The sequence below is a fragment of the Micropterus dolomieu genome, linkage group LG05 (assembly GCF_021292245.1).
Source record: "Micropterus dolomieu isolate WLL.071019.BEF.003 ecotype Adirondacks linkage group LG05, ASM2129224v1, whole genome shotgun sequence".
Taxonomy (NCBI): domain Eukaryota; kingdom Metazoa; phylum Chordata; class Actinopteri; order Centrarchiformes; family Centrarchidae; genus Micropterus; species Micropterus dolomieu.
Window position 1 is genome coordinate 14,906,765 of NC_060154.1, and position 25,972 is coordinate 14,932,736.

General features: G+C 41.5%; 3 protein-coding genes across 4 annotated transcripts; 1 reads left to right on the top strand and 2 right to left on the bottom strand.

Annotated features, from left to right (window-relative positions):
- Positions 1–4,221: 4,221 nt before the first annotated feature.
- tmem44 (transmembrane protein 44) lies at positions 4,222–10,673 on the bottom strand. 2 transcript variants are annotated; one of them, XM_046050336.1, is made up of 10 exons: positions 10,368–10,673; positions 10,162–10,288; positions 9,989–10,079; positions 9,600–9,757; positions 9,212–9,298; positions 8,923–9,093; positions 8,362–8,523; positions 7,919–7,987; positions 7,692–7,817; positions 4,222–4,458 (listed from the first exon to the last, which is right to left on the bottom strand). In XM_046050336.1, the coding sequence occupies exons 1-10, from the start codon at positions 10,604–10,606 to the stop codon at positions 4,279–4,281; spliced, it is 1,410 nt and encodes a 469-aa protein (XP_045906292.1). In that variant the 5' UTR covers positions 10,607–10,673; the 3' UTR covers positions 4,222–4,278. The 2 variants fall into 2 exon arrangements, with proteins under 2 accessions (XP_045906292.1, XP_045906293.1); XM_046050337.1 differs by having other exon boundaries at positions 4,324–4,458; positions 7,663–7,817; positions 10,368–10,672.
- Positions 10,674–11,085: 412 nt separating this feature from the next.
- Positions 11,086–17,594, bottom strand: lsg1 (large 60S subunit nuclear export GTPase 1). The gene is made up of 14 exons (XM_046049677.1): positions 17,368–17,594; positions 16,775–16,901; positions 16,161–16,281; positions 15,974–16,060; positions 15,785–15,871; positions 15,623–15,683; positions 15,050–15,226; positions 14,474–14,830; positions 14,129–14,230; positions 13,885–14,028; positions 13,006–13,129; positions 12,397–12,476; positions 11,884–12,054; positions 11,086–11,738 (listed from the first exon to the last, which is right to left on the bottom strand). Exons 1-14 carry the CDS (start codon positions 17,473–17,475, stop codon positions 11,559–11,561), a joined length of 1,926 nt encoding a protein of 641 aa, XP_045905633.1. The 5' UTR covers positions 17,476–17,594; the 3' UTR covers positions 11,086–11,558.
- A 1,272-nt stretch (positions 17,595–18,866) lies between these two features.
- On the top strand, positions 18,867–20,895 carry fam43a (family with sequence similarity 43 member A). Its single transcript, XM_046050615.1, has one exon. It carries the CDS (start codon positions 19,078–19,080, stop codon positions 20,116–20,118), a length of 1,041 nt encoding a protein of 346 aa, XP_045906571.1. The 5' UTR covers positions 18,867–19,077; the 3' UTR covers positions 20,119–20,895.
- The last annotated feature ends 5,077 nt before the right edge of the window (positions 20,896–25,972 follow it).

Sequence of the window (25,972 nt, forward strand, 5' to 3'; positions counted from 1 at the left end):
TGTTAGACTCATAACATGTACGTTGTTTAGCATGTTAGAGCTTCCACGGTGACAGCATTATTGTCTCTGAGGACTGGACTCCAGAGCCAAGCACAGACTGGGACAGGACCAGGGGTCGAGGTGAAGCAGAGGAGGGAGGGCTGCCGGGGTCCGAGGTGCAAGCCAAAGAGCACATGTTCTAGGAGCTGCATCGAGCTTCAGACTCCAACAAAGGCATATGAACAGATATATATATATATATATATATATATACATATACATACACACACACACACATATATATATATATTTCAATATTATCTCCCGGTGTACTTTTCTCAAAGCTTCTCTGGTGTTTCCCCCTAAGCCCTTTGGGTGTCAAAAATAAAGTGCTATATAAATGTAATCCACTATTATTACTTTTTTTTATTATTGTTTACTGATTACAACAACTAACTACAGCTCTGCTTCAGCCATCGGCTCATCTGTGTCATGTACATTGACGTGATGTGTAATGTGGACACAGAAGTCCTGTTAGAGAACAACAAGCCCTGTCCAATAAAAATATCTAATAATGTTGAGGAATGTTCTTTCCAATTACATCGATCTTTCCGATTTGTGGTTCTAACAACTATATATTCCTTTACAGGCCAGAATCTGAGGACTGTGGACAACATCCAGACTACTGTGTTTCCATGCACCACACATGGCTGATCTTCCAGAACCAGGACAGAGTAACAGACAGTTCAGTCAGGCAGCACACAGACAGTTTGTAGTGTGGCAGTGTGGAGCACTAAGACGGGCTCGCAGAGTTGTGATACTGAGTTGGAGTTTCTGGAAGATATGCAACTGTTATCCTGATCCAGTAGGACAATACAGAAGTTTAATCCTAGCAGGGTGTAAGACGTAATGTCACTAACTGCTACACAAATAATTCCATCCACTGTGAGGATGAATACCGGTACATTGTTTTTGTTTTATGCCCAGGAGGGTAGAGAAAATACAAAGTATATTTTTCCCTGTTCCGGATAATATTTTCATTCTTTTTTAAATAAAACATTGAAAATGATAAATGCCTTTTCTTTACACTTGCAGCATAAACAATCAAGCAACTACATTTATGTCTTATGTCTGAAATAATGACATCTAAATGTGGTATAAAACTTATTTATTGTGATCATACAGTATTAAAACTACAACCTATATCACAAATCAAATCATTTTAAACATCATTAAAAATATATACAGGAAGAGACAAGGTGTCTCCAGAGGTATGTTGACTTATTATCAAGACAGTTCAGACTTTACTGGTAGCATCGTATCGCTGCTGTGGAGATGATTTAATATATCACAATCACCTCTCTGACATGAATACCATATTTCAAAACCAACCATATTACTTTTTGTTTTATATTTTGTTGTATCTAGCAACACAGTTGGGGCAGGGACACCTGACTGAACCCCATGTTGACGGGGATCATCGGGTCTCCTGGTTTTGCTTCTAGGCATCTCCTCAGTAGTAGACAACCGGAAGATCACTTATAAATGTATTGAGTAAAATGCACCAGAGTACTCATAATGCAACATACTGAACTGTGTCATCAGCTTTTCTCCTGGCTGGACTGGACATGGTGGTTGTAATCCAGGCCAGCCAGCGTGGTCCAATCAGCGTATACTGGTGAGAAGTACAGGGCTATGAAAGACTCCAAATCTGCAGGTGACCTGAGGGCACAGTAGAAATAAAACCTACAGGAATTTTTACTTCTGGTAAAAATAAGTACTGGCATAACACCAATTACAGTAAAATGTTTTCACACAGTAGGTTTAGCTACGAACAATGTCAAACTATATTATACGTAGCTTATATACCAGAAACGCCCCTGCTTGGGGACATCTTTAGCCATCATTGTTTATGTACACTAATGTTGAAATGTCTTTCTCATAACTACAAACACAGTTACATCACCACATTTGTAAAAGAGTAACATTCAGTCAAACAACGCTTGCAGACACAACATAATCACACAAACAGAATAGATACAAGGTGTAAAGATAGTATAGCAGTAAACGTAGATGTTGAATAACTAAACCGACGCAGTCTACACCTACATTTTCTTACCTAATTTTAGCATCGGAAAACACAGCTTGCGCTGCAGTTTCCCAGCTCAACTACAGCTAGATAGAATTCATCGTCTCTACTCTGGCTCCTACACACAGCCTGCACTCGTAGCAACCGTTAGCTGTTTGCTAAGTAGGTAGCTACGTTTGATAGCGATGAGTGTAACTATTACCATCGAAATGATGAAAGCCAGATTACCTGTCCAGCAGAAATGAAGCGACCACGGTGTAACTTTCAACCCCTCGGGTTACCTCAGTTGCCACCATCGTTGAAAAGCCACGCAGATATTAGCTACGGTCTGACCGCTTCGCTCGTCAGGTCTGAGATCAGATGTTGAAAGCTATTTAGGGCCCGAGCACGACCCTGTGAGGTCCCTATTGAATTTGCTCTGATATATATATATATATATATATATATTTTATTTATTTTTATTTATTTATTTTTTCTGCAAAGTAGGCTCCATTGACGGGGCCTAAACATACTTGAAAACTCACCAAAATTTGCAAACATGTCAGAACTGGTGAAAAATTTCGTATTTTATGGGTTTCGCGCATGGGCGTGGCAAAATGACTCGCTAGCGCCACCTAGAAAATTGGAAAAGATTATCCCCTCGTTCACGTTCAACCTACGTGTACGAAATTAACCCATACCCTATTAACCCATACCCTAAAGTCAACAGGAAGTCGGCCATTTTTGGATGATTTACACACTCCGTACTTTAACGAACTCCTCCTAGGGATTTAGTCGGATCGACCTCAAATTTGTGCTGTGCCTTCTAAAGGCATTGAAGATGAAAAGTTGTGCTATTTGCGAGTTTTTGTCAATGGGCGTGTCCGTGGCGTGGCGTCAAAGATCAACTCTTTGCTGTGACACAGGAAGTTGTTGTAACTTCAGTATACATGCTCACATCTGCACCAAACGTTACGTGCTTGATAACTGTCCTGCCCTGAACATATCTACACGCCAATATTGATTTATATTCATAGTGCCAAGTGCTATGTTGCGCCACAAAAGGGATACAGGAAGTGACATATAACACCTTCATGTGGCGTTGGAACCGCGTAGCAAATTCACAGCCACACCGGCAGAGCTCCAGAATATGCAATGCGGCCGGCTCACACCCCGACGCGCTATAAGTGCGAGGGCCCGCCCAACGCTGCTTGCAGCTTTAATTCTTTTTTTTCAGTTTTGTAATAGGAGACCAAATACTTCATGAGTCAAAGAATAACTTTAATAACTAATTGTGTTATAATTTCCAATTTTTAATTAGAGCTTGCTCAAACTCCTATTTAATCGCTGGCAGAAACTGGTGCAACAATAACATAAGATTATTTATTCTCGATATGTTGCGAATATTCAGTAAACAGTGTTACTGATTTATCTCCCAGCCATGTTTACAGGCCGTACAAGGTGTAAAGTAACATTCATTTCTACTGCTGATATCAGCAATTGCTTTGTTACACTTCATTAGTGGTTTCCCAGTGATTTGTCTCCGACAGACATGTCACTTGAGGAAATGTAACAGGGAGGAGTAAAATGTGCTTCATAACTTTGCTCTAATCTGTGTATTGTTGCGTTATCGGGTTTTAGGAAGTCCCTTCAGTCAAAAATGCCATGGTCTGTTGCTCCAGCATCGTCGCCTAAAACCAAGCAGATGGACAGAGGTCGGAGGGATGATGGACAGGACGGAGGGGCCCTGGTCGTCTAGTCTGGTGCTTATCTGCACTACCGTGCCTTTTCCCAGTCCAGTCCTGATAACCCGGGTCGACTAGCAAAATACAGGATATGACCCAATAACCCTGCATGGCAGCGGGGACCCAATATTGTTTTATTATGGAGAGGTCTTTTCTGTAAACCTTCCTAACAGATCTCAGAGGGCTTGATGAATGCAGGCAGGACAGCTGTAGCTGTCTCTGTGCTCTGACAAACAGCCATAAATTATGAGACAAAGCTGCATGATGAAACTAGAACGCAACATCCAACCAAAAGACCTGCAATTTTCACAATCATTTTACCAACAATGACCGGTCGAGGTCATGAGAAAGATGCAGTGTATCTCTCTCTCACACACACACACACACACACACACAACACAAACTGTAAAACAAGACAGATAACACCTCAGCGTTTATCCTTTTTTATTACCCCTCAAATGAATGCACCAGATGTGTATCACATTACTAACTGAAAGTGACATTTCTTTGCCATTTTGCAAAGCTTGCAGAAGAGACACTCGCGCTCTCTTCTGTACCAGACAGATTTTTCAGTTGGAGTCCAGACACAGCCACCTGAAACTCATCCCCCTCACGTTGTTTTGCTGTTGGTTCATTCCACTGGATATTTGCCTCTTCGAAATCCCACTGGAAAATATGGACAGGTCAAAATATCATAATGTAGAATTATAAGTAATGTGTAATATTCTACGATTCTTATACAAGCTCCTCATCATACCTTTGTAGCTAATTAATGGTCTCCATAGCTAATCACTTATTCTATTGTGTGTCCAGGGACACATTTTTAAAAATACAATTTTAAGGCCTCACAAGGGGTATGTTTTGGGGTGTTTTGCTCAATTGACTCATCTCATCTCACAATGGTTGCAGTTTTCTCACACAACCATAGCGGTTACAGGCTACAAATACCTTCATCTAGCACTTCATCCTCCGCAATCATTTCTCCAGCACAGAAATATTTTTACTTTTTCTGAGGCCTTGATCCTATTTAACACTGGTTATTTGTAATGAGATTCTGAAATGAAAATAAATTCTACTTTATTTATTTTTTAATTCTCCTGTTGCGTGACAGAGAATAAACTAAATGCCAAAAACGCAAAAACGTTTAGACTTGTTTGCACACAGAGTTAAGTCCAGGCCAGCATTCATCACACAAGAGACCATAAACATGTCCCAAAATAGCAGAGGGTAACACTGGCCCCCTATAGACAAGGCAAACATTTTGCACTACTTCCTAGGCAGACAGGCCCAACCCAATGCTGGTCTTTAATCAAAGATCCTTTACAACAGAACAATTGGCACAAGGCAAATCTCAAACAATTCCACCCCTCACTGTACCCCCCCCCCCCCCCCCCCCCCCCCCCCCCCCCCCCCCCCCCCCCCCCCCCCCCCCCCCCCCCCCCCCCCCCCCCACCCCCCCACCTCCACCTCAGTCTCACCCCAGCGAGGAACCGGCACTCAGCAGAAATGCGCAAGAAACCCACAGCACAATAGACAATTCAAGCTGCTGGCTGCAGTAAGCTTGGACTCCCTCAGTTTATGCAGGCAGCAAACATAGCACTCCAAAATGTCATGTGTTTTTATCATGATCAGCAATTGTGTTTATGCCATTTAAAGCAGACACAATTTAAACTCATGTTATGTGTAAATACATCTACAACTATAATGTCCTTCTTTCTGCCCTCAGCTTGATTTGAAACACTTTACAGCGAGTGTAACCTCTGGGTTTAATGTAGTGAAAAGGTTTTGCAACCAAATAAAAAAAGTGGTAATTTTCAAGGTGCAGCCTTGAAATTATCTGGAGTTTAAATATTAGTCACTGTCCCAGCTTGTACAGAAACCATCTTTCCATTAAATCACCAAGTAAACAGCTTATTTTAAGTCTAACTAGCAAGTGGGAAAAGTGCCAGCGAGGGAGGGACTAACCTACAAATTTACCTGCTGCAAATTCTGTCTTTGTTCAGAACGTCTACAGACAAGAGATTTGTTCTCCTCAGCAAAGATGAGCTGTTATTATCATTAGGAGTTTACAGATTTGGTTTTACAGACTCTCTGACTAATCTGAGCTGCCCCCAAAACACTGAATATGTGGAAGCTCTCCTCCACCAACCAATGAGAGTCCAGATTAAATAAAGAGTTTTTCTCACAGCCAAATAAAGCTTGCTTTCAATATGTACACATGGTAAATTTGGAAGACTTTGTTAAAGCCCTCTTACTTCTCCAACACACCAACTGTGCTAAGGGTGTTCACATCGTTTGCTTTTTCCTGTTTGGTAAACAGTATCAAGCTGCAATTGTCTGTGTGCACACCATTTGCCTTTGTTTCTGATTAAATGACATCCTCCATAGCTTGTGTTTCTACAGCAGCACAGTAAGGGAGTTTCTCTTGTGGCTGTGAGCGTCAGGGCCTGAAGAGGGAAAAGCTTGTAATTTCATTCTCCCTGCAAAACTCAAACTATGCTATTATAAATGTGAACTGTCCTCTAAAACAAGACTTGTTTTTGCCATGTAACCAATTTTTAACTCTGGGCACAACTGCGCACTGCAGAATGAAACCACTTTCCACTTTACTTAAAATCACCAATTAAAATGCAAACTCTGCTTCTCATGCTGCATTCTCTCTGTAAACTTTTACCTACATACACACACGGGTCTCTCTATAGAGTTTGACTCATCAATCCTCCAAGAACATGCTGACTGTTGTCTTGTTACAAGAACTTCTGACGGCAGTCTGACTTACTTCCCTTAGAGTCACATGTGAAAAGCACAACGATTTCAGCAGCTCAAACACTGTCCTGAGTGTTCTTATGTTGGGTTTTCATTTGCTTATTATAACTTATGGCATTAATATATGAGGAACTGAATCTCATGTAATCTCACAATGACAGAAGTACATACAGAGGTATATATAGATCTAGAGATCCTTGTGGAAGGTTAAGGCTCAAATATGGACAGAAGACCAAATAACCTTTAAGGTAGGGGTGGTGATTTGTTCAAGAAACTGCATTGTCATTGAAACTAAAGTCTGTGGGCATATCCACTACGGCAATTTCAACTAAACACTCTCCATGTGTGTATTTTTATTGAAGTGTATTACTCCCAGGGAAACACACACGGTCATATGGTTAAAGCAGCAAATCTTTTCAGTTAATCAAACAGTCATCATTCTCAACTTTCACCTGTCTTGTGCAGGGGAACACCCATTACATAAGCCCATATAAAAAGGCAATAAACTGAACAGATTCAGGTCATCATCGCAGTTCACACAAGGTAATATAGCACAGGCTCTCAGTGGCCATGTGCCACCTAATATTTCAACATGCTGTCCCCACCTAGTGGCACACTTTGAGAAGTACACTTCATAGTTTTATTTATTGCCAGATGAGAGTCTGAGATCACTGTTCAAAACCTTTTCAGTATCCACAAAGTGGAAAATTGCAGAAAATAAGGGAAATTATTGCAGATTATATATATATATATTTTAGTATAGAAATTTACACTGTTTGGATACTTTTTCCACAAATTTGAGGAAATAGGAAGCAGGAAACAGAAAGTAGAAATTTGAGAAATTCAGATGAGTCAGTGTTGCTGATTGAAATGACATGAAAAGGTGAAACATTACTAAGATGGCACTGGCTAAATATGAAATCATATAAATTAAGGATCTTTGATTTTATGTTTTGTTTTAACTGACAACATTGTTTACAGTATCCGTGTAAGTATTTTGAAACATTTATTTTGGATCTCTGCTGTGATTGGTTCACAAATTTTCTAAGAAAATGTCATACTGCTCTGACGCTAACAGAGCTGAAAGACTAAAAGATTGCTTACTTTTTTTTTACTTAAGTAGTCTGACCCACCTCCAGATCAGAACTCACTGGTGAAGAGTCATAGGAAGTATCGGAGGAGCAAAAACTGTCCACTCGCACCCTCCTGTTGAGAGGCTGCTCCTCCTCCTTGGACATCGTCAACTCCTTAAGGCATATCTGCAAAAAACAATAAACTGTCATATTCCACTGCAAGAAAATATGCAATGAAGACTTCATAACGATTGCACTGATGTTGTTCTGACAGGTTCTTTACTTACTTTTCTTGCAGGTTGAACACTGACATCCATATAGCGGCCCATCTCAGTCATCTTCTGGACATTTTTTGTCTTTGAAGAAAAGGTTGAATTGTACCAATGTTCAAACCAAGCCATTAGTGAAAAAAAGCAATGTTTATGAAAATGATTCAAATCGTGCAGAGGAATGCCTGCAAACTTTCAAGCATATATAAGCTGACAAATGCAGACATTAAGGAGTGAAGTGGCACAGAATGTACCATTTCTATATTGTCAAAGTTAAACATAAAACAACAGGTTAGTTAGTAGTTTTTTCATTCAGGGAGACTTGTTGCGATCAAAATCTCTTAACAGAAATTCAATCGGTAATATTGTCCATGCAATAAATGTAGCAGAATATTTTTGAAAGGTTGCTAGAGTTTAGGAAAACCAACCTAACCTAAAACACGTCAAGTATGAAAACTTACTTCTGTTTGCGCTGATGAATGAACTTGCTGTTTCCTCTGTCTCTTCATGACAGCGTTATTCTCAGTGGGGATGTGTGAGCCACCTAAAAGGCTCTCTGTGTCTGGAGAAAAACTGGTAGGCTGCTGTCTGGTTCCTCTCTTGCACCAGTGGACGACTAGAACCTGACGATGTTGGATTAAAGGTCCACACATCACACCCGGTTGAAAGTCACTATTCACATAGATTTACGCAATTCAAGACATTATTTAAATCTGAGTGTACTGCAAGTTATTTCCCAGGGATCAAACACTGTGGCTATTATTGTGATGTCCTCCTTTTGCATTTTGTATTGATGACATTTGGTTTTCTGTTTGTGGGAAAAGCTACCAAAGAGTTTTAAACTCATGGAAGCTCAATATTGTGTTAGACATGCTACCGGTTCTGTGGCCAAAGCCCTGGTTATGTTTTTTCCCCCCAGGAGTGTTATTCTGGTGTTAGGGATCTAACACCAGAATAACACTCACAGATCTGAGCCTGACAGAGTGAGTAAGATGCGGTCACACTGCACTAAATAAGGATACAAGAAGGTCCAGGGTGACACAGCATATCGCTGACAGCAGCCACGGCATGACTCTTAAAAGAAACCCAAACTGAGTGTCATAGAGGAGTATGGCAGCAGCGTAGAGGGCTCCAGCCAGTGAGCAAATCAGTCCAGAGAACATATTGGCCCAGGTCAACATCTGTCCCCTGTACTGAAGGGAAAAAGTAAAAGTCATTCCCTTAAAAGCAATTTAACACTGGGAGCAATTTTGGTAAAGCAATAAGAAGAGGCTCTGACACCAAAGCACTCATGTATTGTTTGTCACTTACTGCTCTTAAGAGTGCGGGGAACCTGGAGGTACAGGCGATGACAAAGGAAAGCAGGCCAAGTATGTAACCCAGGATTTCAGTGTTGTCCTGTTCGAAGAACAGTTTGAAGTTGCTATAACGTCAGATACAATACGAGGTAAGGACATTCAGTCTAAATAGACCTGATTTAAGAACATAAATATCCATCCACACAGCACAAATTGAACATGCAGTGAATATATTTAAACAGCTTTTAAAACACAGCACCACACACACAAATTTAATACACTGGCAGATTATTTCAGCAGCTACGGCCTTCCTGTTACGACATGAAATATGAATGTTTGAGCCACTCTACGTCATACCATTAAAAGGACTACATATAATCACTGTGGTGGTGTGTGCTTACTTGGATGGTGATGTGCAGCAGTCTCCTCCCGCTGAGAGGGCCTTCTGCTGGGTGGTGGGTGACCCTGGAATTCAAAAAACCTCCTGCAACCACCATCAACACACACACTGCAAGGAGGTGCTGCCCCCTCCGGCTTCTCATCATCCTCAGCCTCCTTTCTGAGGCAGAAAGGACACACACACACACAAACACACAGACAGACTTTTTGCAGTTGGAAATAATGAGACAGTCTATTCATTTGTTTGGTTATCTGTAGAGCGTCTCTGATAAGTCTCCTCACTGTTTTGACTGAAGGGTTTGGCCAGTTGGGTGCCAAACCTAAAACATAACATTTCCCACTTTGTACAGTTGTTAGATTTGTTTGAGAAGTATAAAAGGTTTAAACTTACCCGCTTTTGAGTTCCAGCACAGAAGCACAGGGAAGCAGCAAGACATAAAATTGGCAGCATCCACAGTAGCAGCAATAGCACCCATTAATATCTACAGAGAGGGGTGCAGATTATTATTATTAGTTATTGCTGCCTGCAAAAGATGCCAAGTGCCATCATTACACCTATGTTACCTGAATATGCAACTGTCTGGACAGAATGGCTCCAACTGTGCTGCACATGTTACCGAGGAGGCTGTAGATGAATGTGATGGTTTCTCCCGGGTACTCAATCCGAAATCTGCACCTCTGATACACGAGCCTTACAGGGTGAACACGGGGTTTTAATGCTAGAAACTTTTTTAATAAACGGCACCAATGCTGTATCCAAAACTACTTACAGAACGCATGAGAACAGGAAAAGCAGCGCAGACAGAGAGATGAGACCGACGGGGACGCAACGTTCGTCTGCGTTCTGGGAAAAACAGGTGGCGACTGAATCCACGCAAAATTCAACCAGACCGGAGAGAAAAGTGTTGGGATTTCCTCGTGTCAATACACGCCCTTCCATATTAATTGCAAATGTGTTTACATTTCGTGCAACTAGGTAAACTAATCCATGGAGCAACCATGCAGCCATGTAGCCGACGTGCAAACTCGCGCGTCAAACTCCACAACAGCGTAATGGAGAGGGGCGTGCGTGTTTTAGGGAGGAGCTCACCTGTGATGCACCTACTGTATGTTCAAATAAACCACTAAAGTCTCACCTTTGAAGGCTTACTTGAAACTAACGCTTCCAGACATAAAAAAGTCTAAACAAAGGTTAAAATAAGGCCCACAGGGGTGTCCTGGTGATGGAGGGGATTTCTATTTTACTTTTTACACCCATGGCGTGGGTGTAAAAACCTGTACCGCTTTCATGCAACAGTCAACAGTGAATGCATATGCCCTTGTAGATGAATTATTTGAGATAATTTTTCTGTTGTGTCTAACGTGATTTGAATTTTCCATGACATTTGCAAATAAATATACAATTTCTCTTCCCACCTTTGCACTGTATTGCTCTGTGTTCAACCAATAATAACCTCATGGAAACAGAGTAGCGAAGTGACACACCAACATGAAAACCTCAATTTATTTCATAATCCGGCTTAATTACATTAATCACAACCTTATATGGATGAAAACCGTGTCCAACATATAGTCATTTATTTGGTTTATAATGTGTCTTTTGAAATTGCTTGAAAACACAAATTGAAAATGTCCTTTTCAATCTCTTAGAAAATTCACAACCTCTGGATGTTGAGTCCATTTCAAACACTGTGGTGGGATGTGAAGTACAAACTGGTGATCCAGTTGGAATGCTTTGCACCAATATGATCTTCTAACCAGAGCAGTACATGATTATGCACCTCACTTGTTAATATCAAAGGCAGCCTGACCTTTCCATACTCATGGGATTAAGGGGCCTGATACCTACAGATACCGCTCAGCATTAATTCCGTTGGAATCACATGTGAATTGTAATTGAGGATTTTCCCATTCCTGCTGAAATGATCTGTAATTTAAAGTGTTCTGATATCAGATCATCCTCAGGCGTCCAGATGCTTGGTAAGACGGCGTACTTTCTCCTTCTTGTTCTTGTTGCCGTGTTTTTTCCAGGGTTTTCCCACAACCACCTCTGATCCAGCCTTTGCTGGGCCGACAGGTCCACTGCCTGGTTTGTAGCCCATGACAGACTGAACCCCCTTGGAGAGCGCCCGCACATTCTCCTGGAGATAGAGATCCCATCAATAAATCATTTCATTTCACAATCAACAGCCTCTCCGCAGCAGCCATACTTGGACATTTTTATGATTTTCTGACAACCACTATTGAGGCATTATTTTTACTAATAAGACAGAAGATGTATCATACCTGGTGGAAGAAGTTCTTGTCAACCACATTTTCAATTCTCCTGATTTTCTGTTGTTTGTTTGATGCGGATAGGTCACAGCTTTCTGAGTCTCTGTTCAGGAACTTCTTGTGCTGTGGCTGGAAGTCTTCAACATTAATATGTGGAGGAGGATGGCAGTACAGAAGCTTGCCCTGTAGGGAGTCAATATTTTTAGTATGGCGAGTAAGTCTATTCAAAATGCAAATATTTTAAGTTAATGTGTGGATGGATAGTCAATGATTATGTGATACAAAACAATTTCATATAACTTATAACTTAACATACTTGTGGCAACTTTAAAGACATTCAAACGTATGCTCCTACTATACACAAGTAGGCAAAACTACTACAAAATGTACTAGCAACTGTAAACTTTTAATGCTGTTAAGTGTGCAGGCGCCGACCGTGAATGCAGCCTGTTGCAGTCAAGAATTTCCCCTCAGGGATAAATAAAGTATTTCTGATTCCGATTCTGACTTGGATCTGGCACTTACGCTGACATAATCCTTCAAGATGTACCGGGCTGATCTGGACTGATCTGGCTGGCCGTGCGACGTCATAAAGCCTCTCATGTCTAAAATAGAGGGAAACACAAGGATACACTTTATACAGCCCTTACCTGAGAACAGAGTTTTCTTTAGAACGCTTTAAATACACAAAAAATGTTAAATGAGCAGAAAAAGAGAACACATTTAAGAGAAACTATGTTGACAAAAACAAAGATGAAGTGGGCAAATACTGTATAAAACCAAGTCCATAAAAAGGTTCCCTCTCACAGCGCATCTCCATACAAGTGCATTTTTTGGCCTATTCTCTATGGCAGTGGTTCTCAAACTTTTTCACATCAAGGTCCCCTAAACTGACACAAATTAGACCACGGACCCCCATTCTGACCTTATTACAGAAGGTGTATGAAACCTGTGACTCAAGTAGTCATATATTCTGTCATTGTGTTACTTATGGATGGAATTATAACAAAAATAAATTATTCTACTTTTTGCTGGGGACCCCTTGGAACTCCCTGAAGGACCCCTGGGGGTCCCCAGACCCCACTTTGAGAACCACTGCTCTATGGAAACACTATAAATGTCCCATATTCTCACATCCATAAGCCATCAGCAGCTCCTCATGGGTGGGGTGTCTGTCAGGGTCTTCGTCTTCTCGTGGTCGGATGATGTTGATGCCATAGGTGCCTTCTAACACGAGCCGAGGGATCGTCTGACATATGTGACAAATCTGTTAAGGACTTAACCTACGTCAGCATCCGAGCAATCCTTACAGTTGGAGGTGCTGTTATCTTCATCTTGTTCAAATACAATACTCTAGGTAGAACACTGATTGAACATTGTAAAATTTATTATAGATATTTAAATTTATTGCAGTAAACAAATTAAACTATTGTCACAATGACTGACAGAATAGTATGGGTTTGGTGTGATTACAGTTACCGTAAGGTGTTCACTGTCAGAATTTCTACTATAAATACACATCATACTCCAGACAACAATCTATATCTTGTATTTTTAAGCATTAGGACCACATGTTCCATAAGCCCCCTTGGTTTCTGCTTCTTCAGCTCCTGCTAATGACTTTTCCACAGGCCGCACTTCCCTTCGTTCCACCGTGACAAATTCTACTTTCCCAAATTGCATATTATGAGCAAGTAATTTTCAATTTATTTATATTTTGACCTGAAGGGTGTGGCTATGATGTTTACTGTAATATGTTAAATATGACCACGCTGCCGGTTGGTGTTGGTGTGTTTTTCTTGTATATGCTATGTCATCTACTATTAGATAACGCTCACAAGTGCTTAAACATTACCATCAATTTGTGTATTTAAAAAAAATCATAAAATAAAATTCATTAAAAAATGACTTCATAACATAGCACCTTTATCAACAATTAAAAAAAGAGAAAAAAAGCTGCTGCTGCCATTCTGCAGGTGCTGCGCCAAAAACAAAAAACATAAAAAAGGATATAAGGGAGACTGCGGGAACGTGATCTCTCATCTGGTCAATGGGCAGGATCCCAGAGCAGATCATCTCGGCTTTGGTAGAAACAAAGGAGGGCATGACCAGCCCTGGGCAGTCACAGAGGCACAGGCTCGGCTCCACATACAGCGTCTGAGATACATGTCAAGAAAAGGCAAGTCAAACATTTACACCTTATGCTTTCTTCTGATGGAGTGAATGACTTTAAGAGGTTTCAAGAGCCATCCTGTACCTGAAAGTGCTTTGTGTGTCCGGGAGTGGCTGAAACGGACACCTTCTTATTCCTTAGAATAGTGTTGATGGTGGAACTCTTTCCCACATTAGGATACCCAACCTGTTGAGTGCATATGTGAAAAAAAATGGAATTGCTTTACAATCACCCAATTAACCCATACATGTTCTAGCAATTTCAAATTGTGTGAAAATAAGAGCTAGCAATTTTCTATGTAAGACACTCAGGAAAAACATTCCTGGGGAAGCATGCAATGGATTACAGTGTTCTTACTCTACACAGTATACGTTCCAAGTTCAAGTAAATCAGAAAACTTCCTTCTGCCGTACAGTGTAGGTTACCCACCAGTCCCACTGTCAGTTGTCCATCTTTCCACCTGGGCCCATTGTGAACAGCCTTAAACATGTCCAGCAGCTCGTCCTTACGCAGCAGACGGCTGGAGTTGCGGAACAAGGAGTCGCTGGATGAACCGGCAGTCCCTTCCTCTTCCTCACCCTCCGAGCAGGTGTGCCAGTCCTCCTCCTCTACAGATATCTTTTCCTGCTGGTCTTCCTCTGTACCACTTTCTTCTCCCTCTCCATCCACCTCCTCCTTCATCTCCTCCTCTCCATCTGCCCCTTTTTGGGTCGACACTTCATTGTCTGGCTGTCCTTCCTGTTCTGGGTCACTCTCTCCGCACTCTTGATTATCCACTTCCATGCCCTGCAAGGAGACGTTTTGCAATTTGATACTGGGTTTAAAAGGCAGCAACAAGTCTGAAGACGCTAAAGAGCACGGCTTTTCACAAGCAACTGGTAACATCCATCTCCCCATGAAGAAGGAATGTGGACTTTATCTTCTCCCAAGAAAAAATGTATTAACCCACACATTATAATTCACAGGTGATGTTCAGTACAGCTTCTCAAACCTCCACCTCCGCACCTTTTCCTCTGCATCCAGTCTTTCGCTCTCAGCCAGGGCAGACCAGAAAACTGCCCTCAGCCCCTCTTTCTGGAAGTATCTGGCCCAGGCTCGCCTCTGCTCCCTGGTCAGCAGGTCTGCCTTATTCATCAACAGCATATTCACTTTATGCTCTGACACTTCCTTTACGTACAACTCCTGCCAGCACACAACAGAAAAATTATGCTGAATAAATTGAAGTGAAATGTTCAGTTCATCTTTATACAGTATTTTTGCAGGCAGTTTAATTCAGTTTTCTTAATGTGGTTATTTTGCTTATTTAAAATTAACTACATTAAGTATAAATGTTCGACAAATCTTTGAAGGAAAAACTCAAGATGAAAGATAACGATAGATACAAAGGAAAACACACCGTATAAAGGGTGACAGAAAACCTTTTGAAAATGTGTAGGTAAATGCAGGGCTAACTGTAATTGAAAAAAAACTGGAAGGTGTAGTCACAGTTTAGTTATTACCCCTTGAGCAGGGGTTAGTAACTGCTTAATGTCATTAAGCAGAGTTTCCCGCTAAAGCAACTCTGCTGAATGTACTTACCAGGTCAGGACATCTGAACAGCAACGGATTTCTGGCATCAACAATTTGAACGACCACGTCACTACAGGAAAACACAAAAACAGTTTTCCCAGAAGTATTACATAAGGAGAACACATTCCTTATTAAAGACAGGTGTGAGCTGACGGCTTTTTTTTTTTTTACCTCCTCTCGATCACTCTCCACAGTTGTCTCCAGAACTCCAGGTTCCTCTCAAACGGGGTGAGAAATAACTTCTGCTCCTCTTCTAGTCTACAGCAGAAACACTTGCAGTTAGATGGCTGACACTGACTGCTTATAAGAACACAATCTTTGTAAGAGCAAAGATGACTGAGTTTACAGAGTTTCACACACTGTGCAAGCTTCCGTCTCCACTCCAAGAAGCTGTCTTTCTCTGCTTGCTGAAGCGCCTCTGGACTGGTGCTGTCATCCCATTGTGGGCTTAAAATTTGAGGAGAGATATCAAAAAACCTTTAAAGGCAAAACATACACGCATAGGCTACAGCAATTTCATAAAATGAACTAGATCTCTTCTACTTACCGTCGAGGAATTCTGAGGAAATGCTTGTTGTCTTCATGCAGCTTCTTCAGCCTGGTTCTCTCCTCAGCTGTTAATAACCCTGCTCTAGCTTCTGCTGGCACAAACTTGATGTTGAGTTTCTCTAAGAAAACAAAGCAAGAACAAGTCAGAGATTAAAGGACAGAGGTTAGTGGCAGTGCATTGCACAGTAACACTTAAGACAAAATATATTTGAACACCCTCAAAGCTGCTGCCCAAATTCCAACTTCCTCCAGGACACAGGAAAAATATATCTCTGATCCTCTAGACAGTGACGGTGCGGCACACTGTGACCCTACCAAACCATGTGCTCAATGATAACAATATTAGGGCCATGAGCAACAGCGTGGATAGACCCAGCACAACAGGTTCAACCCAGAATCTGCTGTGCAGCAACCAGTGTGAACTTAGTTTGAGAGCCAAAAATTACCTTCTATATCTGCATTCAGTTTTATTCAATGTTTACATGTATTGGGGCTATGAATACACCATGCCATGCTCGGTAAGTAAAAATTACTGACAATCTTCTGCCACAACATACATGTAGAACAACATACAACCCAAGGACTACATGAGTTAAGTGAGGTATAGCTTACCTGCAACAAACTCTGTTCCTGCCAATTCAGCAGTGGCCAGAAAGTCATCCATCGAACTCTGTTCTGTCACTGACTGCAGGTTCAGCCGTCCCCAGTCATAGCCATCATTCAGCTCACTGGTGTGGAGCTGTAAATGTGAAACAAGGGTCAAATAGGTGCTGCATTGATAACAAACCGCACATAACTCTAAGGTAACAGATGGTTCCTTAAAAAAGCATATAGAATATCTCTCATGGTAGTTCCCCCCCATAATTATCTTACATGAAAACATACCGTGGGTAATGGTAGTGGAGCCTGTGAACCAGCTCTAATAATCTCGAGATTGTGCGGCAAAAATAATGCTAACGCATAATTGATCTCAATACCGAATTTACCACAGGAACCGATCTATCACTAACTAACGTAACTAACGTTATTAAAAGATACACTTCACGGTCACAATGTGCAAAGCAGCGACAAAATCATATTTTCTTAAGGGGGTTTGGTGCAGACATCAAACCACCCTTTCAGATCTACTGACTCCACGTGTAGTGAAGAAGCTGAGTGACAGTTAAGACCGTTTAAACAGGTTTATTGTAATCTAGTTGTCATACCCATGAGTCGCCCCTCTTGCTTCCTCGGCCTGCCTGGAGTCTCTCCTTTATCAGAGATCTGCCCAGTCCTCCTCCTCCTCCTCCTCCTCCTGCTTTCTTTTTACCCATACTAACTGCTGATGTTGTCACTATCCACGAAACACTATAATACAATATAACTAAAGGGTGGAAAAACGGTATCTACGACCAGGTACTGCGCCTCATGTGCACTACGTTGTTGTCCTATAAACCGGAAGTGGGACAAACCAATCGAGACTCATATCCGGACGAGTCGACTTCAACTACTTGGAGATATTGATTAGAATATTTATCTTTAAGAAGTTAAAAATTCATATAGTATATCTGAATAATAATTCCTAAGACTCTAACGGTAGTTTCTGTTTTATTTTAAGCATCTATAGTGACTTAGCTATGGTACAGTCTATGGTACAGTCCACTTGTCTGTCCAGCTATCAAAGGTGCCCTGAAGAAAATCTGACCAATATTCGTTCCTCATTCCTTCCCGCGGTCAGTTTTACAATCAAATACAGTCAATATAAACATAGTCCCAAAGTAGATTCAAATTCACAAAAAAAGTTAGTATTCTAAAGTACTGTAAGTAAATATTGTACAAGTAAACAATTTTCCATCATCACACAAACACAACAAACGCACTTCTGCTATGAACCAATAGATGGAAGCATAAAACTGCAGTAGGCTATCAGAACGACTCTGCCTCATCTCCACATATACCAATAAACTGACACAGTAAATATTTGATACTTTATATTACACTGCTATATTTCTAAATTTCACGTAAAATCAATGTGTTTTATTATCGCCACCATTTTTTTCATTATTAAAATGTATTACAAAATATTGTTGAGGGTCATTGTGTTGGTTTCATCTCAAAAGGAGAGGACACACTTCACATTCCAGGTTGAAGTTTTAGAAAATATATTAAAGGAGAAATTGCTTTTCTTAAATCTTGCTTGAAATAATATGAGAGACAACGTGATTTTGGTGGGTTGAGGATATGGTATGATTATGCTTAAGACATTAAAATTGCAGTAATTGTAAATATATGGGGACTTACTTTGCACTTGTTGGTGCGTTTATTTTAATTCAAAAAAACTTTATTTCTTGTAATGTCACTATTAAGGTACAATATTCATATTTTCTGTAAAGTAAAAGTTTATAGAAATGTAATGACATTCCTAGTTACCTCTACTGCTGTCATTGTATAATTGTTGCATTCAACTAAATGGTCAATGTTTGTGCCTGTAATCGTTTTTGTTTTTATTTATCTATAAACCATAAATATTAACCTAACTATTTACTTAATTATACTAACAGCAGGCAAACGTAAGAGTTTTGTGTCAACGAACAAAATCAACACAAATCAATACAGGTCTGTTCTCACTTGGTTCAGTCCCCCCTATAGTCACATTCAAATGGTTTATCCCTGTATATAAACTGAGAAGCTCGTCTCTGTACAGCATATCGTATTTTGCCCTACGTTGAGTGACGCCGCCAGACACTAAAATGGACAAGAGAGCTTTAGAGGATAAACAGACAAAGTACAGTCTCTTTGCGTTCACTTCTCACAGAGTAGCTCATAAATGACCTGACGGGACAATAACTTGTAGGATTTAGTAGTAATACAAAGTTTTTTTCTCCTCCTTCCTCTCTCAGTAGACTTTGTTGCTGTTGACTGGAAACAGCAATAAAATGCTGCCTTGGAAGAAGAATAAGTTCGACCTGATTGAGGAAGACAAGCAGTCCAAGCAGAAGGGCTATGCTGTGAGTCTCAACTACTCTGCGCTCACCTCCTTCGCCAAGTCCTGCCCCGAGAGCGCACTCAACAGGGTGGGCAGCATGTTCAAGTCAAAGAGGAAAAAGGTGAAGATCACCAGCGAGGACCCCACTTATACGGTGCTCTACCTAGGGAATGCCACCACCATACAGTCCAAAGGAGACGGCTGCACGGACGTGGCGGTGAGCAAGATCTGGGGCAAAAGTGAAATGGGCAAGAACGGCACCAAGATGAGGCTGACCATCAGCTCGCAGGGCATCCGGATGGTGCATGTGGACGAAAAGGCCAGGAGGCCGGGACACTTGTACTTGCTGCACCGGATAACCTACTGCGTCGCGGACCCGAGGCTACCCAAGATTTTCGCCTGGATTTACAGGCACGAAATGAAGCACAAGGCCGTGATGCTGCGCTGCCACGCAGTGCTGGTGTCAAAGCCGGAGAAGGCAAAGGCCATGGCGCTGCTGCTGTACCAGACCTCGGCCACGGCCCTGGCCGAGTTCAAAAGACTAAAACGGAGGGACGACGCCAGGCACCAGCAGCAGCAGCTCATAGGGGAACAGACAATCCCGTTGGTCCCACTCAGGAAGCTGCTGAACGGACAGTGTTACTACAAACCCCCGGTGGAACGCAGCCGAAGCGCGCCCAAGCTGGGCTCCATCACAGAGGACTTGGTCGGGGAGGAGGAGGAGGAGAAATCCATGCACTTTGAGTGTGAGGACATTCTGGACACGGACGATGATTGTGTTGCCAACGGTAAACAGGAGTTGACTCAGATTATTAATGACTTGGGAGAGATGAGCATAGGAAACGATGTGCAGACACTGAAAGCAGATCTCAGAGTCACCAGACTTCTGTCTGGAGAGAGCACGGGGAGCGAATCCTCTATAGAGAGCAACCAGGAGCCCCCTGCGCTCATTAATGGGTTCGAGGAGGTAAAGGTGCAGGATATTGCCTGAATTATTTTAGGTATTTCTGGGCGCCTCTGACGCATTGTTTTTGTTGAGCCACGATGTCGCCACAAGAAATATTTCCTCTAACGACAACCTTGTGTTGGAGAGTGTTTATCTAATCTGTTCCCCCACGTGTTGTTGAGAGGATCTAGAAAAGATCATCTAAGGTTTTGGGACAATTACCGCACATGGACACACAAGTAGGCTACTGAATGATACTTTAAGATTGTGTAAACAGAGAAAAAAAGAAAAACAAGTGCATGTCTATTAGAGAGATGACTGGGTGAACCGACAAAATCCCAGTGCGCATTAGGACGCACTGAACTAATTCCATCTCTTTTATTTAAGAGGATTTGTTGTTGCCTCAAGCTTGTTTACCTAAAGTTTTGTTCTCTTGAAAATGCCAATTTTTTGTTAAAAAAAATCAAGTTCCAAAAAACAGTCAGTTTTTAAAGCATGTTTTGTTTTTCTCCTACTTGGCTCAGTGGGTCTTAACAGGGATCCTTAATTTTTCTGTCAGGGGGATTTATAATTATTTTATTTTGCACTGTTGTAGAATTCATTCAAGTATTATGTTGACTACATGTACATAATGTTTGTTGGTATGTTGTCTGAAACATAAATGCCATATCTTTGCTGTGCAAAAGGAAAAACACCTTTATGTATTAAGATGTAAAGTAAGATGTTTTAAGTATAAATATGTTATTTTTTAAAGAATAAAAATGTGGTTTGTTATGTGAACCTCATAGAATTATCAATTAAAAAGAAAATTATATAAAGTCAGTAAGGTTTATGTGTAGATTTGTGTTGGAAAACAAGTACGCCATATTTTCCTTTGGTGCTCTTTGATGTGAGTGGGGATTTACCTTGAGAGTCTCAGACTGAGGTCGGATTCGCACTGCTGAATAAAAGTCACATCGAGAGAAAGACGTTTTTCAGCTGTAAGGTTCCAAAAGGCTGTAATAGTCTTAGCTGAATCTTTATCCTTTTTCGTCAGATTGCTTTCAGGGAACAGGCTGTAGAAGTTATTGAGTTATGGTACTGAAGGCCCATTCATTTCGCCTGGCCTCAGGGAAGCCAGGCTACACAGGAGGACGTCACCACAAGCACACGCAGTTAGAACATCACATGCACCAGAGTCCTTTTAACAACATGCTGACTGTTTTTTTATTTGCTATTACGTCCGTTCTCCTTTGGCAAGACACTGCAGAGAATCAGAGAAGTACTGTAAATCTATGTTTTATGTATCACATATGTGGAATATTACATCTGACCCAGCGGGTACATTTCATTCATATTTGCCCTACTTACTGCATTAGTAGTGTTACTTGTCAATTCGTCTTCCCCAAAATACCAGTTAAGAAATGGATATAAAACTGATAAAAGATTACACTACTTCCTTCTGCTAAATGCCAGTAAATCAGGTGTACTGACACCTACAGTGGTGAAGAGATACAATCACCCCTCATGCCAGCGCCTGTGGTCAGCGACGAAGTGACTTAGTGGCAGAGACACCACATCTCATGCTGCTTTAAATATGGAAGACCTGTCAATGTCACTTCCTTTTCACACACAGCAATAGGCCTGTACGCACCACACAGTTCTCGCCAGTCACTCGCCCCAACACAGATATAACAGTATCAACTGGAGCACGCAGATATTGATGTACGTAGGCCATTAGTGTTAGTTAGCCAGGGCCACACCCCAAAGCCCACAGCACGCAGGGATCCTCCTGCAGAGCCGGGCGTATTCTCACTAACACTGCCAGCACTGACGCTGCACACTAACAGGGCTGAATAAGACACAAGGAGGGGGAAAACAGGCTCACTCTTGCCCAGAGGAGGTGGATATGGGGATTGTTATCTGTATAGACTGTGTTTTACCAGCTGTCAGAATCCCATTGGCCATGCTGAGGTATTCACTGAAAACAAAAACACTCCCACCATGGATTTAGAATGAGATCCACAGACAGAGGGTTAATGTATTTAAGCCAGTGGTTGGTGAGTCCTATAAAAAGCCTCACAGTGGCTCATTACGAATTGATATGCTTTCCGGAGACACACACACAAGCTCTACATTGTTTCTGTATTTGTGGCTTCTCAAATGGTAAACGTGCATGTGGGCTGAAATAGCAACTGGAGCTCAGAAACCCAATCAGTTAGTTTCTCTTCTTGATGTGGTGTTATGCCCTGTCTGCTGCACACAGCTGCAGCCTCACAGCAGTCACCCATATACTGCGAAGATAGCATGACATCATCAGCATGTGCCCCGCTTAATGTAATTAGTGGACAGCCAGGGCTCTTACCACATAAACCTAAAGACACAGCAACATGCCATTTGCCTGCTGTTCCTGCTTTTTACAGCATTCATGGTCCAATATTTCTCCTTGACCTATATTCTCATGCAGTCACTCCGCAAAAGAGGTCTCAGAATCTTCCAGGGTTACCTGGATGTTAGCCACATGTGCAGCCAGCCCTCTCACACAGTTAAAGGTTTGAAAGTGTTTGCTGACGTCAAGTGGTTGTACAACACGTTTCAAGCTGCCATGGGAGAGAGCGGAGTTCCTCGCTGATAAGAGAGGATTTAAAAAAAGAAGCCTTGATATTCAAAAGTCACGTTCGCTTTTCTCCCGAACAAACACTCAGGTGTTTGCTTTCCCTACTGTCAGGCATGTGTCAGTCACGGGGGGAAACTCTACGCATTCAACAAGAAAATTGTGTGCCAGACACACAGGCCGAGTGTGTGGCTTTTGGTTTTTAATGCGTGCCCCTCTTTCATGGTGTTGTGAAACAAGCCATCCAGGAATGAAAAGAAGAGTTCTTATTTTCCAGTTAGATGATCATGCATTATTAAAAAGACATTACTGTGTCTTTTAAGCGTTTCAAAGGTTAAAAGGTAATAAAATGTAATAACCATGTGAATTAACATATTTTTATATAAAAAATAATAAAAACAACAAAACTGCAGTTCAAGGCAGCAACAATATATTGTTTTCTTATTGTGTAATTTGCTGATTCTTCTCCTGATTAATTATCTCTAAAGATGACGTCTTCAAGTTACTTGTTTCCTTTGACAGTTCCTGACCCAAAGATCTTCAGTTAACTGTCACACAAGGCAAAGGAAATCAGCAAATCTTCTATACTTAAAAGTTGCAACATGGAAATGTTAGGCCTAAATTGTTAATTGATCATCAAAATTGTTTTCAATTAACTGATGTCAACTAACTGATTAAATGACTAATCTTTTACTATGAATCCTCTATGAACATGCATTATATTTTCAGAAGGTCATTTATTTTTTATGTGAAATCTCAATCTGCTGGTGTGCCAGATAGCTCCCCTGGTAGAGCCGGTGCAAAAACAAGGCTCGAAAGTCCTTACCGCAGTGACCGAGGTGTGATTTCAGCCCACGGCCCTTTGCTGCATGTCATCCCCTCTCTCTGACACATTTTCTGTCCCTCTCTCTTCAGCTGTTCTTTCTCATAAAGGCAAAAAGCCCACAAATATAATTTAAAAAGTGCAAAATAATTAGTAACTTAAGCTGTCAAATAAAACAAAAGTACAATATTTTCTTTTGAAATTGCAATACTCAAGTAAAGCATAATTATCTTAAAACTGTATATTTCTAGAGTAAATGTACGTCCTGTCACTGTATACAAGTATACAGCTGGGTTCAATGAACATAAAGTATGCTCTGAGCACCTCTCTTCAAATATGCCCTGTAAACACCTGAAGACCCTTTGTCAAAATTATTCACACTATAAACTTCTGATTTTAAGATCACTTAACCTTCCTCAAACAAACAATAAATGAACCTGGCGGTTACAGTCTGGTCTGAAACAGAAGCAGAAAAGCCCTCCTAATTATCTGCTAGTGGAACGCCGCCGTGGGCCATCACTGTGCCATATTCTCACCAGTGCCAGGGGGACACACAGCCTCATTTTGAACCATGCTAGAAAATCTGTTCATCTATCAGAGCCGTTCGTTATTGTGCCTGGATCTGATTACCACCAAGATGTCAGAGGGGTTGAATCAAAGCGCAGAGGGATGGTGACCTTCCCTTGGCTGTGGAAACATATAAACAAATCTCTAGAAATAGTATCAAAGAGCAACATGTCCCAGCATGCCCTCAGATCATAATCAGATGCTTTACGTAGATAGACAATAACAAAGAACTTGGGGCAGGTGAGGTGGATGTAGGACGAAGGTGTGTAATTAACACGCTCTTCAAAGATAGAAATAATTTTACACACAACATTGAATTAGAGGTGCAGCAGACCTTTTCTGAAAAGTTGTGCAGTTGTGACCCTGTGCTTCACAGGCAGACAGTGTCAGTCCACCAATGTCTTAATCAGGATACTGTGAATGTGAGAAAGACAGAGACAGGCAGAAAATCCATTATGGTGCCAGCCTCAACTCTCATTAGTTTGAATCTGACAGCTGTCCTCCAAGAGTTGTCTACGTGTGTGTACGCATGTTAGTGCACTATGTGTTGCACGTACAGGTCACCTTAATACTCCGCTGTTTCATGTTCTGCGTCCTCTAAGGTGCTGCTCTGGCTGAAGTGGAAGACAGATACACCAACTGGCAAGGACATGTTTTAATGAATTATTGAGAAAGTGCATCCATTAAAAGCGACTATGTCTGTAAAACATTCAGTCAGGTGTTTAATGCACCGGTGGCTGGCAAGGTGGGTCACATAATCTGAACTGAACATCTCGGATAATAAAAATAAATTTATAGGGGCAAAAAAAGACAAAAAGAGTCTACGGCCATGCTAGAAGCTCTGCGAGGAGGCTGTAGGCACTCCAGTGCTTTGAGCTAAATGCTAAGCCAGCATGCTAGCATGCTCACAGTGATGCCAACCTTTTGAGCAGGTAGTGTGTACCATGTTAACAAACCTGGTTTAGTTTGTCAGCCTGTTGTGTGTAATTTTGATCTGATGACGTAACTAGATGAAAAGATCAGCAAAGTCATTACCATTTGTCCAAATGAGGATATAAATGTCTGTCCCAAATTTCATGGCAATCCAATAGTCGTCGAGCCATTTCACTGAAAACCACAATGTCTCGTGGTGGCGCTAGTCAAGGACTCACCAAACTAAACAAGATTCATCCCCTGGAGTCTATGAATGTCAGTACATTTTGTGCCAATCCATTAAGTAGTTGTTGAGATATTTCACAGGATAAGTGAAAACTTTGACCTGCGTGTGGCACTAAATGAAAGGTCAGGTGATCACCAACAACATTAAGATTCCTCCTCTGGGCACTAATAATGTCTGCCCCAAATTTCATGGCAATCCATCCAAAGTGGCTTGTGATATTTCAGTCTGGACCAAAGTGGTGGACCAAGCAACATGGTCATCCATAGCTAGGGACGCCAATGTCAGGGGAGAAGCAAAAAGGATAAAGTGTGGGAGAAACAGTCTTATGGGACTCAACGTTTGTTTCCTTCAGCTCGGATCATAACCTCTCCTGCCTTAGTTCACCACATACACAGTTGTTGGTACTTACACGATATTTCATCACTGTGCACTCAGCCATCATTGAGCTTCCAGCTGAGCAGGCCAGCCTACAATTTCCCCCTTGAATCATACATGCTGAGTGTCTCACACGACACTTCTCAGTCGGTCTCATACAGTCTACTCAGGTAATGAGCCATGTCTGTCTCTGTGGGCCGAGCCCCATGAGGCCGTGAAACTCTAGATCTTGCAGTGTCCCGTTCAGCCACTGTTGCTCTTGTTTTCCACTTGCTCCAACACAAAAGCTCTGCCCCTGGAGAGCCATAGATTTCAGCAGGGTTATTTCGGTCTTTCCGTTCACAAGGGAGGAAATGAAATAATAACAGGGGAGAGAGAGAAA

What these genes read in the sequence shown, in the direction of transcription:
- tmem44 (XM_046050336.1), bottom strand. Translation starts at nt 10,606, where the DNA reads ATGGCTGCATGGTTGCTCCATGGATTAGTTTACCTAGTTGCACGAAAT. An exon ending in CCAGACAGTTGCATATTCAG is followed by an intron (nt 10,080 to 10,161) that starts GTAACATAGGTG and finishes CCCTCTCTGTAG; the next exon opens with ATATTAATGGGTGCTATTGC. An exon ending in GTGCTGGAACTCAAAAGCGG is followed by an intron (nt 9,758 to 9,988) that starts GTAAGTTTAAAC and finishes TTTCTGCCTCAG; the next exon opens with AAAGGAGGCTGAGGATGATG.
- lsg1 (XM_046049677.1), bottom strand. Translation starts at nt 17,475, where the DNA reads ATGGGTAAAAAGAAAGCAGGAGGAGGAGGAGGAGGAGGAGGACTGGGC. An exon ending in TGTTCAGATGTCCTGACCTG is followed by an intron (nt 15,227 to 15,622) that starts GTAAGTACATTC and finishes GTGTGCTGGCAG; the next exon opens with GAGTTGTACGTAAAGGAAGT. An exon ending in GCTGCTGATGGCTTATGGAT is followed by an intron (nt 12,477 to 13,005) that starts GTGAGAATATGG and finishes CCTCTATTTTAG; the next exon opens with ACATGAGAGGCTTTATGACG.
- fam43a (XM_046050615.1), top strand. Translation starts at nt 19,078, where the DNA reads ATGCTGCCTTGGAAGAAGAATAAGTTCGACCTGATTGAGGAAGACAAG.